The sequence below is a fragment of the Magnolia sinica genome, chromosome 11 (assembly GCF_029962835.1).
Source record: "Magnolia sinica isolate HGM2019 chromosome 11, MsV1, whole genome shotgun sequence".
Taxonomy (NCBI): domain Eukaryota; kingdom Viridiplantae; phylum Streptophyta; class Magnoliopsida; order Magnoliales; family Magnoliaceae; genus Magnolia; species Magnolia sinica.
In genome coordinates this window covers 13311769-13324702 of record NC_080583.1, presented here as the reverse complement: position 1 = coordinate 13324702, position 12934 = coordinate 13311769, and the positions used below count along the sequence as shown (strand labels likewise).

General features: G+C 41.1%; 1 protein-coding gene across 2 annotated transcripts; it reads right to left on the bottom strand.

The window, feature by feature from the left end:
• Positions 1-3258: 3258 nt before the first annotated feature.
• LOC131218843 (amino acid transporter AVT6B-like) lies at positions 3259-12317 on the bottom strand. 2 transcript variants are annotated; one of them, XM_058213696.1, is made up of 5 exons: positions 11644-12313; positions 9444-9596; positions 7816-8019; positions 4973-5438; positions 3259-3786 (listed from the first exon to the last, which is right to left on the bottom strand). In XM_058213696.1, exons 1-5 carry the CDS (start codon positions 12200-12202, stop codon positions 3648-3650), a joined length of 1521 nt encoding a protein of 506 aa, XP_058069679.1. In that variant the 5' UTR covers positions 12203-12313; the 3' UTR covers positions 3259-3647. The 2 variants fall into 2 exon arrangements, with proteins under 2 accessions (XP_058069679.1, XP_058069680.1); XM_058213697.1 differs by lacking the exon at positions 7816-8019 and having other exon boundaries at positions 11644-12317.
• Between the last annotated feature and the right edge of the window lie 617 nt (positions 12318-12934).

The following is a 12934-nucleotide window of genomic DNA, read 5'->3' as shown; positions in this document are numbered from 1 at the left end:
TTAATTTCTACTTAAATGGACTATTTGAGGTGAAACAACCTATGAAATGGGTCACATCCATCCGTTTAGTTAGAAAACGCATGCTTTCAGCTCAAAAATGAATTTTCAGAGAAAAATTATTATATTTAGTAATTTTGATTTTTAATATTTTATTATTTCTAAAGTTATAAATTTTTTTCATTTTTAATAATAACTTGTAATCATCACGTTAGACGATTATCAATCAAATACACTCACGCCATAGTGTGATTTCACCACCTATTGACCGGGTGTTGAAACTCCTGAGAGTCTACCACCCGAGCAAGACCAAGGATCCATGTGACCTTATAAACAGGTTGGATGATGACAAATAAACATCACTGTAGGCCATAAGAAAGTTTCAATGGTGGATGTCATTATCCCCTATTTCCTGTGGCGTGGTCCACTTTGGATATGTTTCGATTTTGGGCTCATGCCCTAAAATGAGCTGGCAAAAAAGATGTACAGCATGGATAAAATACATACATCGGTGAGCCCCACAGAGTAGTGCTGGGTCACCACGCAATCCGCATGCTTCAAAGTCAGTTACTACCAAATAGTGGTCGTTCAATGTTTGAAATAATCAACGGTCCACATTTAACAAACAAATGTTTAATCAACCTAATTTCTGGAAGGATACCGTATCTAAATCAAGGAAGAATTTTGAACGTTTTGGATTGAGGTTGCATTATGCCACGTGTACTAAGACTGCATGAGTATGGATCATGACACTGCAAGAGTATGTGCGTTCTCTCATACGTGAGCGCAATTGCTCCACCGTTATTTTCTAACGTACATGTAAAGAAAGTGAATATAGACCGTCCTTTGAGTGCATCTTCATTGCTCAACGACTCTGATGAGTTGCCCTGCCTTACTTTTGGACCCGAAAATGTGCACAGCGTGGCCTACCTGATAGAACACACAGGTCTAGCACACATGTACTGGTACTTGGGTAAGTATGCTGGCGGGAAGATAGTAGCAAATCTCATTATCGAATACTCAGGGAAAATGTACCGTACTCTAGCATACCGTGCGGCTTGGAATGATCCTCACCATAGGAACATTATACTTCGCCTATCTGGCTGTTGACAATTTTTCCTAACCGTCCATTCTAATATTAAGCACCAACAATCAGTTTTCATTTTGGTCCATTCTTCCAATGATCCAAACCGCTATATGATGGGTCCTTTATATGGCATATCTAAAATTAAAAATTAAAAAATTAAAATCAATACTAACAATTGAGATATTTTATCCCTCAGTCATGCATAGCCACCACTTGCATCAAAATGAGATTTGCTTGAATATATCTGAACATTGTGTTATTGGATGTCTGAACTTTAGTTTTGCACATGTTTGCAATTATTTTATTTTTTTTGAACAGTCTATAACCTTTAAATAAAAATAATAATATTTGGTATTCATTACTCATACTTATGCCATGCCACCTCATATAGATAATTTCAATCTTTGAATAGGACTCATTGGTTGATTTCCCAAACATACCCTATCAGGTATCATATTACTAGAGTATTAAGCAATGAGAAATGCTTTGGGTCCCTATTCATGGCTTAGTGGTAGATTCACAAGAGTTTCAACACTAAATTCATGGATGATCCAATCAATCCCCTATTTGGCATTATTTTCATAGTTGTCGTGTTTCGAGCCATGGATGGGATGGCTATTACCCAACAAAAATGATTCTTTAAAATCACAAGCAATCCATGATGGGATGGTCTCTACAATTCAGTGTTTTAGCGTAGCGTGCTACATAGTGTTAGCAAATAGCAAAAATCTCCTGTAGCCTATGCTACATGGTCATAGCGTATGTAGCGTGCATGTAACTAGTATGTAGCATGTGCTATACCTTTTTCTAATAAACGGTAGTTATATTTTGTATTTCTTTTAAAGATAATTATATTTTGTATTTTGTACTTAATACTCTCAACCTATGGGATTTTAATTTCTTTTCATACTTGTGACTTATGATTTCAATTAGACATTATGTATTAGACATTAATAATAAATGATGATTAATAACTTCTTTAAACATGCTTATACTTAAAAAATAATAATAATCTTTTAGGCACACACACACACACACACACACACACACACACATAAAACACATCCTTAGTATGTATCATATTTTTTCTATTCTTAAATTTAAAAATAGCGCTGCACACTATGCTACTTGCGCTATACGCTACAAAGAGTTGAATGCCACGCAACACGCTATTGCTATTTAGAACACAGCTGCAAATGGATGAATAAAATTGTTGGTTAGACCTATTTTTATGTAATTGATCTGGGCTATCCTTATTAAAGACCACTGATTGAATGGTATGCTTGCATGGTTGCCCATGACCGTACATTCAACCTAATGAACATTCTAGATCAATGGACTGTACAGTCCAGGTGGCCCATTGCAACTAAATGCAACAAGGAGCACCATAACGTATAAGTGCACGGAGAGCAATGGAGCAATTCTATCAAAATAACTCCCCTTCAACCATACCTCCACCACCTCTCCATGTCTTGCAAACCGCTTCCTGGCTCTCTTGATGTGCATTGCAAGTGCCATATCCATTAACATGGCATAACTCCACATAAATAAACAACAAATGATCCTACAATCTCTAATATAAGTACTGCGGATGGTTAGAGGAGGAAATTTTCATGTGGATATGAGGGAAGTTTCAAATCAAAATAATATACATTTAGGTAATTTGGTGAAGCCGTCCTATAATTATATGATTATTGGACAGATGAGTTCCAATGGAGTTCCGCTCATAGTTCAAACACCTGAAAAATCGACTCGACTCAGTGTTCAACCAGGTTGAGTTGACTAGAAGACTTGACCCGAATTGACTCGATACTAATAATAAAAAAATATTAAAATAAATTATTTTGTAAATTATAATCTTTTTACATTCCTATAATATAAAATAGTCAAATAAGTGACAAATCAATGTGTGGTGCAATGGTTAAGGCTCATGCCTCTGGTTACTATTTCCATTAGTTGAGTCTATCAAATGATTCGACAAGTCTTCCCGAGTTGGGACCGTGTCTGTTTCAGGATCAAGTGAGTTTCCTGATGACTTGGCTCAAAATCTCATCGAGTCAAGTTGAATCGACCGAGTTTCGAGTTGAGTCGCCAGGTTTCAGAATTATGGTTCTACTTGTTACAACTTTCATTGAATATCCTTTGGTGTATTAGCACAATGCACATTCCACATATTGTACAATTGCAACTCCATTTTTCTTGTATAACAAAAATTCTTTCGTTTTTAGATATAAGCTTTACAAAATCATAACAATGAGAGAAAGGAGAACAGGCATTGCACAAAGAACTGACATCTACACCCACCCTGGTTGATAAATACACCCTTTTCTTTCTACTGTTGGTAATACAACATCACAAAATCTTATTGTGTTATTACCAAAAATATAAAATAAAGAGTATATCTATCAAAAAGTGTTGTAAATAATCCATGGACAAATGCAATACCTGAAATTCCAATGATCCACCATCTCGATAACCCTCTTCACTCCAAAGATGCCGTAGCTCAAAGCATTCAAGCATGCAAGAGCTTCATGAACAAAACCACCATGCCCACTCCTTAAGATCATCGGCCCATCTCACCTCCATTGGACAAGGTAGCGTAAATGTCACTCGAAATGGCCACCGTGCTAGACGTCACAGCCAACACAATCATGAACCATGACAAGACCCTGTCTGTCTTTGTGGCAATTCCATGAACATTCCTGCAAAAAAGGACTGATTTCAGCATGGGTTCGACCAAAATGGCTCAAGCATTACTGGCTTCAAAAAGGGCCTGTTTGGATTGCGAATTACAGCATAATGAATTGTAAAAGTGAAATGGTTACAAATTACAATATCAAGTCTCCTGAAAAACAGGTAATTTTACTAACAATTGCCGTGTTTGGATAGGTGTAGTAAAATCATAATAATGATACTTTTACAATGTCAAATCAACGGAAAAAATACACTAAAACACGTGTTTGGATGGGAGATTTTCCACTGCAATACAATATATAGTACAATCTGCATTTGACTACCGATGTAAAATCATAATGATGGTGTTTTTACATTGCAACTGTAATTCTTGATCCAAACAATGGTTGCCTGCCCAGCCTGACAAGCGTGACCAGGCTCTAGGTTGCGCTTAAACCTAAGCTTAGCCTGTGGGCTGGATTGGGCCTCAGATGTCTGGTCCAGCCAATTTTTGGGTTGGCTTGGGCTCAAGTCATTTTAGCCCAAACAGAGTCTTATGTCCTACAAATATCCATTCCAATCCTCAAGCAACCCATCCATCTTGAAATGCAGACCTTTGGTTTCTTTCCTCTAAAATATCTTTTTGTGCATATGTGGCCCACTTGATAAATGAATAAATTAAGAACATTCAGGTGGGAAATTGAGATTTTGTTAATTTTTGGTCCAGGCGGGTCGAGTCTTGGACCAACCAATTTTTCTGGCCCACACCAGGCACAAGCCTTGGGTCTTAGGTGTCAAGCTGGGGTTGAGCCCAAACCCACTGGCACCCCTGATAGGCAACTTCCTATTGCTTTCATGTGGGGCCCATGGTTACACCCCCAAATCTCTTCCAGCATTGGAAGTCTGCTGTCAATCTTTTTCCTTTCTTTGCCATTGAATGCGGACTATTAGTCTCATTCTTCTTAACCATTTGAAAGGTTGGGATTGTCCGATGGAGGAGATTATTTGAGCACGGTCGGTTATGATGGAACCATTAAATTCAATGGTCTTCATCATCATACCATGGGCCCCACAAGTACAAACTATGTACATGGTTGAAGTTCCCTATCAGTCATTAATCAAGATCCTGATCTCATCTACACGTGCAATATGTAGTTTTTATCATGGTCCAGCCCCACCACATGATGGGCCCTGACATTTAACGGATTAGAATACCTGAGAGCAATGGCAGCTGGGAAGATGAATCCAATGGCGATCGAGGCCGTCGCCCCAGTGAATTGGAAAGCATCCCAGATGCTTGGAACGAAGTTGGCACCAAGGAAGGAGAGGCCCATAAGAGCGACAGTCATTGAGAAGAATCGCTGACCGTCAAATGCGATGGGGACCGCATACGGGAAGAGTAGGCCGTCGAGGTTGAGGCGGAGTGTGAAGAAGACAATGGGGAAGACAAGCATCAGGTGGGCTGCATAGCTGATCCTCACGATATCATTGAAGAGGGAGCTGTACGGGATCCCAAGATCGCCATCAAAGTTGGCCAGGATATCGTCCATTGTCCCATCTCCGAAGAGGAGGAACCCAAAGAAGCTGGTGGCCACATAGACTGACAAGCACAGAACAATTGATGACTGCACGATCGACTTCATCTGCGTGGGATCCTTGAGCTCATTCTCTATGGGATGTACTGCAGATTGAGTTAAGGTTAGTTAATACAGTTTAAAATCGTCTCAACATTCGCTATGGGATGCACTACAGATTGAATTAAGGTTAGTTAATACAGTTAAAAATTGTCTCAACGTTCTCTATGGGATGTACTGCAGATTGAGTTAAGGTTAGTTAATATAGTTAAAAATAGTCTCAACATTCTCTACGGGATGTATTGCAGATTGAGTTAAGGTCAGTTAATAAAGTTAAAAATCTTCTCAACATTCTCTATGGGATGTACTACAGATTGAGGTAAGGTTAGTTAATACAGTTAAAAATCATCTGAACATTCTCTATGGGATGTACTGCAGATTGAGTTAAGGTTAGTTAATACAGTTAAAAATCGTCTGAACATTCTCTATGGGATGTACCAGTGTTTCAAATAGCGCCCGTAGCGTAGCGGTAGCGTACGCTACGTAGCATAGCGTGGCCGTAGCGCTACGTAGCGTCCCAAATAGCGTAAATCCCCTGTAGCGTATGCTACAGCTACGTAGCGCGTAGCGTCCGTAGCGTAAGCTACCATCTATTTTTTTACTATTTTAGTTTTTTTTTTAATTTTTTTACGTTTTCTTTGTTTCTAATGTTGAGCAATGTGACACTTGTATTGTACTTGATACTTTTAACCCATGGGATTTTTATTTCTTTTCATAATTGTGACTTGTGGTTTCAATTAGACATTATTAATTAAAGTGGTTTACTTAGGAAGTTGTTGATGTGATAATTATTTGATTTAGCTTATATATGTGGATTGACTTTTGATAAATGATAACTAATAACTTTTTTGAACATGCTTACAATTGATAAAATGAATCATCTTTTAGGCATTTTTATATTTTTTTCCCTTTTTTTCCACTATTTATTATATTTATCCTATTTTTAAATTAAAAAATAGAAATATCGTGTAGCTTACGCTACACGCTACGTATTTACGCTACACGCTATAGAGGGCTGAGCGCTACGCATCACACTACCGCTATTTAAAACACTGGGATGTACTACAGATTGAGGTAAGGTTAGTTAATACAATTAAAAATCGTCTTGACATTCTCTATGGGATGTACTGCAGATTAAGGTTAGTTAATACAGTTAAAAATCGTCTTGACATTCTCTATGGGATGTACTGCAGATTGAATTAAGGTTAGTTAATACAGTTAAAAATCGTCTCCACTGACCACATACATCTGAAGCGTCCACTCAATGGGCCATCTAGGCCACCCGACCCCATTAGGTGCTCCCAAACCATCCAATCAACACCCCGACGGTTAGTAGAAGTCATAATCTTTAGCAATTGACCGATGGAAGGGGTGGCCTATCAATCGGATGGTCTCGAATGATGGGTATGTGCAAATTATCCAAACCAAGCATCCTGTTTTCTTGCAAGGTCCAGGGAGTCCGTACAACAAAAGGCTCTGTGGGTCCCACTGTCACTCCATCCTTCAGTTGGGCCAGCTCATTTTCAGACCTGAGACCAAAAATCAGGCGGATCCAAAACTTAAATGGGCCATACCATGGGAAACAGTGGGGATGGAGGCCCACCTTAATGTCCATATGCCATCCAACCCGTTCATCAGGTGAGCCCCACTGGGATGAAGTGCAAACAAACATATCAGCCTGATCCAAAACTTCAGTGGGCCCCAGGAAATTTTCCATGTTGGACATCCAATCCCCAATGTTTCCTGGGTTGTGGCTCACTTGAGTTTCAGATCTGACTGATTTTTTGGCTCACCTATGATCATTAGCTGGTGCAACCGATGGTCAGAGTAGATTTCAAACAGACATGATGGTGGGCCCCACAGAGTGTTGTGTTGTCCAGGGCTCCCTACAACACTTGTTTGCAGGAAATTGGCTCCCCCACCAAATTACCATCTTAACCATCTAATAAATGGGCCTTCCCACACTTAATGGACCATGGCATTGTGATTTTGGACCATGGCCCATTCACTACTGGAGATTCTAAAGGCGGTTTCGATCCGATCCATGCTTGCCACTTGTCCAGAATCCGCTTCCACAATAGCTCATGTACTGACTTGCAGTGTAAAATTCATTGCACAGGATCAATCTCAGAGAAAAGGGAAGGTTCCAACATGTGGCACACATGTACAAGATCTGGACCATTCATCTACTGGGCCCTCTGTGGATGAAGAATATACGCTGCTCAAAATAGTCAGATGATCCTAGCTGCTGATTGGCGGATATCTTTACCATTAATTGCAAATTGGTGGACATCCAACCAATGTGTTTTTTTTTTTTTTTTTTTTTGGGGGGGGGGGGCGCGCGGTATGGTCCATCCACAGCGGGTCCCATGTGGAAACCAAATCAAGGGCTGAAAACAAAATAAAAGAGAGTCCAAACAATACCACTATAATGGCAGATATAGGCCGTAACTAGAATCGGCACCGTTGTGAAAAGCTTCCAAAATGAGGTCTGATCTGTGATTTCAGGCAGCAATTGTGGCATTCCAATACTTCCATTCATCAGCTTGATGATCGCGACCCCGGCCGTGATTACTACGAATACCATGGCCAATGCAACCGATACTGCTGATGTGTATCTCAAAGAGTCTGCCAAAAACAATCAAGAATCTAATTTATCAATAGCTCAGCCTTGTAAGTCTTGAGCTTCAGCCCCTAGCCCAAAGGGTCGGGCCCAGGCTTGAAATGTAGGTCCATGGTCTAGCTGGAGTCGGGCTAATTAATAATCAATGGCAAGACCCGACCCGATCATCAAGTGGGCCAACCATTAAAGCCCTAAAGGGAGTCTTAAACCAGATCATTTGTCATATTAAAATTCTCCTTACAACTCGTGCTGAATTCTGAGGCATTCATCACATGGTGCCCACCATGAACATAACCCTTATCAGAGATCAAGAGTCGATCAGATGGGCCATCCTCAACATATACATGTGGTGGCCCACTTGATGAGTGGACTGGACGCAGTTTGGTTAGTGAGGCTGTGACTAGCCAAGTTAGCTAGTGGTCGGTGCTATGTGGGCCCAACATGATGTATGCGTCTCATCCATGCCGTCCATCCATTTTTTCAGATAATTTTATGGTATGAACTCAAAACTGAGGTGGATCAAAATCTCAGGTGGACCCCACCATGAGAAAACAGTAGTGATTGAACATCTACCATTAAAAACCTCCTAGGCCCCACTGTAATGTCCTTTTGACATCCAACCTGTAGATTAGGTCATACAGGCCTGGATGAAGGCAAAAAACAAATATCAGCTTGATCCAAAACTTTTGTAGCCTCAAGAAGTTTTTAATGGTGATAGTTCAATCCACACTGTGTGGCCCACTTGAGATTTTGATCTACTTTAGTTTTGGATTCATACCATAAAAATTATCTGGAAAAATGGATGGATGGCATGGATGAGACACATACATCATGGTGGGGTCCACAGAGCACCGGCCAGGGGAGCAGCCAATCCGTTTCGGAGTGGACCAGCCTGATCCGTCCCATTCACTGAGGGCCCCACATGATGAATTATATGGGCACAGCTTCAGTGGGACCCCTGACTGTGGGGCCCACCTCGATATACGTGACTACATCCACGCTGTCCGTCTGTATTGAAAACTCATTTTAAGGCATGACCCAGAAAATGAAACAGATCCAAATCTCATATAGGCCATAGTACGGGAAACACTAAGTAAGTGACCATTAAATTTTTCTCATGGGCCACAAAAGCTTTGGATCAAGATGATACTTGTGTGGTCACTTCATATAGATCTTTGTGACCTTATCAATCTATGGCAAATAAACATTACAGTGGACTCCATGGATTTTTAATGGTAGAGATTGAAATCACGACTGTTTTCTGTGGTGTGGTCCACCTAAGATTTGGGAATGCTTCATTTTTTGGATCATGCCTTAAAATGAGCTTTGAAAATGGTTGAACAGTGTGGATTTAAGGCACATACATCACTGTGAGCCCCACAGTCAGGGATCTCACCTAATCTCTACATTAATTGAAAGAATGACTCACCTACACGTTTCAATGAAATCAACGGTGCAAAAACCAGGAAGGTCGTGAGAAGCAATAGGCAAGAGCGTGTGGTCCACCACTGCCGTCCAAACCACTCTTCAATCACACCGCTGTGGTGAATTCCAGCACTTGAACTCCCTGCCAGCACATCCCCTGCACCCACGATAGAATTGTTTATTTATTATTTACCAAAAAAAAAAAGATAGATCGTGTGTACTCGGTGCTCACTGAGGGTTGGTGAGCACAAATCTCCCACCATTCAATAATCCGTGTGGTAGATTTACACTCATTTCAAAATGGATTTTTTGAATTCTCAATTCCGACGTGTTGATAGATTCCCGCCAGCTATATTTATACGGAGGAGATGATGTGCCTACCAACCATCCGTGCTACTCGGGCGTACTGAAGTCGTGCAAAATAAATAAATCCTCCAGTCCTCTCAGAGGACCATAAAGTATAGTGCTCTTGATTGCATTTCGGTCACTTGGACAGTCGGATCGATCAATCTGAACGGTCTATTTGTTCTAGAACACATTTTAGTGGCCACTATGCAAAAATCACACTGATTGGATGATCCAATCTATCCCTGATTTTTCCTGAATTTTGGAACCATCTGTTTACAGGATCGTGTATGGACTGGTTAGTATGGCCTAATAAATCTGACTCATTAGAATCATAGCAATCTATGGTGGGCCCAACGAATGGATTGATCAATTTGTAGATTGAACCTTGTATTGTATGAATGATCTTGACCGTCCATATTAAGATTGGTATATGATGTCACATGGAATTTATGTTAGAGCTAATGGATGGTCTAGATCAATCCATTGGATTTTCCAAGTGTCTCAATGCAATTAGGGCATTGGAGCATTTCTCTTACTGGATCGCGCCACGTGGGCACGGTCAACGAAGTGTTTGGTGCGTGCCCACCTATAAGAGGCGCATGTTAGTCAAAACCAATGAATCTCGTGCATTGTTTGTCCAACGCGGCTAACCCATATAGATTTACTGCTCAGGGCTGTAGCTAACGTGGTGGCATGTTAGGTAGATCTGGACCGTCCAACTGTAGCATCTATGATCATTCTAGCCAATCATGGACACTTCTAACATTGTCTAACCCATTTTGAATCTTAAACATCCATTAGGAGGTAACTGATTACTGGTCAGGATTCTACAAATGATGAAAAGTTTAGATAGCCATCACACACAAATTGGAGGGTCAGACGCGATTGACGCAAAGAGCTTATACAATGCTCCCACATTGCGTTTTTTCTATAAGTGGTGTCCATGGTTAAGTGATCCAAAACGTTGATTTGATGGGACTCACAAATCCACGCTCCAAAAATTCCCCTAGATTGGGAGATCCTAGCCATAGAATATTAATCATCTTACTACTTGAATGGGAACCGTTGGTGTATACCCTTTTTCTAACCGTTTCCTTGTTTCCCAACCTTTTCAAAGGTTTAAATAGCCACGTCAACGATTTTTATAAAAATGGGATACATTATTTTAACGGTTCAGATCACAAGCAAACCCCAAGGGGGAGACAATACCACCGTTACATGATAGAGCCATCTCTCAACAGTAAACGTGGCAGAGTGGTGTGAAAATCAGGTCGGCCCATTTCCAGGGCCTGAGAGTGGATGGTTTATGACTAAAAAATCAAACCGATTAGAAAAATCCTATCCATCCAATCTATGGCCACTAAATGGACGGCAGAAAACTAAAACAGTTAACGTTCCCACAAGCAATAGGATTATATCAAGGGTTTTCAATGGTTTGCGTTCAATCCCCACTGCATTCTGTTGTGTGGTCCACTTGAGCTTGGGATCTCATTCATTTTTGGGCCCATGCCCTAAAATGATCTCGCAAAATGGATGGACGGTGTGGATATAACACATACATCATGGTGGGGCCCAGAGAATGTGGGGCACCACGCAATCAGCAGTATATGAGTGGACCAGCACCTGCCACGTGTCCTGTGGAGAAAAGGCTCTACCATATATACGTTAGTTCATGTTATCGAGTGCACCCCATTGGCGCATGTTAGCGAAGACTTTTAACCCAAAATGGAAATAGTAAAACAGATCATCATCGATTTCACTTCCTCGGAAAAATCAGAAAAATCCGAAGCCGATATTCTCAATAAAACCAGAACCGAAATATCGGCCGCTGCGAACGAAATAACCGAAACTCTTACCGATTATGATCATGTAGATGACGAGCATCCCGAGATTGTTGACGACGATGCACGTCTGCAAGATCGCACGGCCCGCTCCGCCAAAGGCCTCACCGACGATGCCCGAGTACGAAGATCCGGCCGTCGATTTCAGCGACGGCCCTGCCCGTCCCGACCGCAAGATCATGTTGATTGATGATTCGGTCAGGATTCCGGCCAGGACGATCATCACAAGCCCCGGGATGAGGCCAAGAACCCTCAGCGTGGCCGGCAATGCCATGATTCCGGCCCCAACGATCGTCGTCGATAGATTGAAGACGGCTCCGGCGAATGACGCCTCACCGAAGCCGTGATCGATGCTGGCTGCATCTTCGCACTGCTTATGGGCCAGGAGTGGGGCCCGCAGGGGTCGACGGTTCTTCTTCTCTCGGGCGAAGGGCAATATTGTCATTTTGAAAATTCGCTGCTTCTCTCTCTCCCTGTGAAAGGGGAAATTTTGGGAGGTTTTGGAGGGACGGCAAAGGGGGGAAGGAAAGCATTTAATACTCTGCCGGAGAGCGATGACTGATACGCTGGCCATTAGAAACTACTTAGAAATTGCATACGCGGCTATACAAGCAGTCAAATGAAACTCTCCAAATTGTGGGTCCCACTATAGGTGTACGAAGAACCCTCAACCACAGGTTACGGTTATTTGTTTGTTCAGACAATCGGTTGGTGGATATTTATTGAAAACGAAGAATACATCCAACGGTCCAATTTAAACAAACAAGTGTCTCCTAATCAAAGGTTAATATTGCTCAAATAATCTAATTTTCTGATTATGACTTAGCCATAGTGGGTTCCACAATTTAGTCGGTTTTGATTGAGTTAATGTATGACAGGTGTAAAATTTCCTGCGTATCAAGGGTCAAACGCCGCCAGAGTATCAAATACAACTCGCGAACTGTTAACATACAACGTTATCAGTAAGCTTTTAGGTTCAACGCCTTTTTTACGGATGCTTTATTATCCATGTAGAAATCTGATCCGTTCAAAATGTGGAACAGACCATAAAAATATATTTTGATGAAAATAAGATCTGTCCGTTCATTATCTGGGCTACACCATAGAAATAAATGAACAGCCGTTGTTTTGACTCAATGTTGACACGTGGCCCAACCAATGAACGATTCATCTTGTTTCTGTCTCAGGTGATCTTTATGGTGTGGCCCACCTTTTTCATGGATTGGAAATTCTATACGAGTGAGACGTGGACAGGAAAGAAAGCGTTGCATGTTGGCGAAAATTTCCCATTTTAATTTTCTATTTA

What these genes read in the sequence shown, in the direction of transcription:
- LOC131218843 (XM_058213696.1), bottom strand. Translation starts at nt 12,202, where the DNA reads ATGGCCAGCGTATCAGTCATCGCTCTCCGGCAGAGTATTAAATGCTTT. An exon ending in CATCTACATGATCATAATCG is followed by an intron (nt 9,597 to 11,643) that starts GTAAGAGTTTCG and finishes TCGTGGGTGCAG; the next exon opens with GGGATGTGCTGGCAGGGAGT. An exon ending in CCAGCTGCCATTGCTCTCAG is followed by an intron (nt 3,787 to 4,972) that starts GTATTCTAATCC and finishes CCTTTTTTGCAG; the next exon opens with GAATGTTCATGGAATTGCCA.